At 33.6% G+C, this 1,517-nt stretch overlaps 1 protein-coding gene across 1 annotated transcript in view; it reads left to right on the top strand.

The window, feature by feature from the left end:
* Window positions 1-1,157, top strand: part of LOC110461422 (plexin-B2-like) — a gene marked incomplete at its 3' end in the record, with an annotated part of 45,986 nt that extends 44,829 nt beyond the window's left edge. Inside the window, exon 9 of the mRNA XM_021514864.1 lies at window positions 1,064-1,157. Coding sequence (XP_021370539.1) covers window positions 1,064-1,157 — 94 coding nt within the window. The remainder of the gene's footprint in view (window positions 1-1,063) is intronic.
* Window positions 1,158-1,517: the final 360 nt, after the last annotated feature.

The raw sequence follows: 1,517 nt of genomic DNA, 5'->3' as shown, positions 1-1,517 counted from the left end.
CATGGTCCTGACAAAGTGTTGTTATTTTTCGGGTCAATCAGAAATACAATTTGGCTGCCATGGCCGCTATTTTGCTACTAAGTTCTAATAGGCCGATCTCACTTAAAATTGGTCTAGGAATGATCAGCTCATGGTCCTGACAAAGTTAAGTTAACATTATACTATTTTTTACTCAAATTGGTACATATTTCAACAACAAAAATAAATACTGTAGACTCAGGTGACCGTTTAGGCCCATGGGCCTCTTGTGTAAATACCTATTCTAAACCTAAAAACAATTTCTAATAGGTCGATCTTATTTATGTTCGGTCTAGGAATGATCAGCTCATGGTCCTGACAAAGTTAAGTTAACATTATACTTAACTATTTTTTACTCAAATTGGTACATATTTCAACAACAAAAATAAATACTGTAGGACTCAGGTGACCGTTAAGGCCCATGGGCCTCTTGTTTGTTATAAACATTATATTGGTTAAATGGGGCTATCGTTCTTGGTGCAGATTTTTTTCCTTTGTCCATGCCCTACCATGGCAACAAAATTGCATTGCTATGCAGAAATAGCCAAAATATGGTGTTTTTGGACAGTTAGCATGCAGAAATTGAATGCATGTAACAAACAAAAATAACTTACTATGAATGAACACTGGTATAATGACAATGTTGAAGAATGTCAAATATTTATTTGTTTGGTGTATTGCGGAGGCTTTCAAAAATTGAAGAGTGTTCAGTTAATTTCCTACAAAATGACCAATTTTCCACCAAATAGTGCACAACAGACAATATTCACCCTATTTATTGTAAAATGCAGGTTTATGTCTCTCTTTGTAATGCTATATTTCCTAAACCAGTTGTCAAATGATTTTGAAATGTCATACTTGCGTTCTTGATTTATTCGAGATTACCAATATAACAACTAATTCTAAATCCCAGATGATGTGGGAAATGACCCTTAACGCCTCTAGTCCTTTTACACCCGAGGATATATGATTGACTCTATTAATCTACCTTCTGACTTTTCATCAGCCAGCTATGTATTTAGTTATTGATTATGTCTTTGACCAGGTGCTTTGAGTGTGTGAACAATCCAAAAGCCATTCTGTGTTCTTGGAAAACTACAGAGGCTGAATGTGTGGACACGAGTAATAAACAGTACAATGTAAGTTATTTAATGTAATCATGTTGCTTATGATAAGGGAATGATGATCATTAATTGAGGTAAGTCAGATAAAATTCAGTGACTGATACAAACGTTCTTATGCTCACAATCATGTTATTGTTCACCAAAGCATAGATTTTTCTTATTTTAACTTTAAAATGAATTTGTGAGAGTTTGCATTACCTTCTGTAATTTGTGAGTGTTAACATTACCTTCTATAATTTGTGAGAGTTTACATTACCTTCTATAGTTTGTGAGAGTTTACATTAACTTCTGTAATTTGTGAGTGTTTACATTACCTTCTATAATTTGTGTGTGTTTACATAACCTTCTGTAATTTGTGAGTGTTTACATTACCTT

The sequence above is a fragment of the Mizuhopecten yessoensis genome, unplaced genomic scaffold (genome assembly GCF_002113885.1).
Source record: "Mizuhopecten yessoensis strain PY_sf001 unplaced genomic scaffold, ASM211388v2 scaffold10615, whole genome shotgun sequence".
In the NCBI taxonomy this organism is placed as follows: Eukaryota; Metazoa; Mollusca; class Bivalvia; order Pectinida; family Pectinidae; genus Mizuhopecten; species Mizuhopecten yessoensis.
Note: the sequence above shows the minus strand (reverse complement) of the source record. Positions and strands in the feature narration are given on the sequence as shown.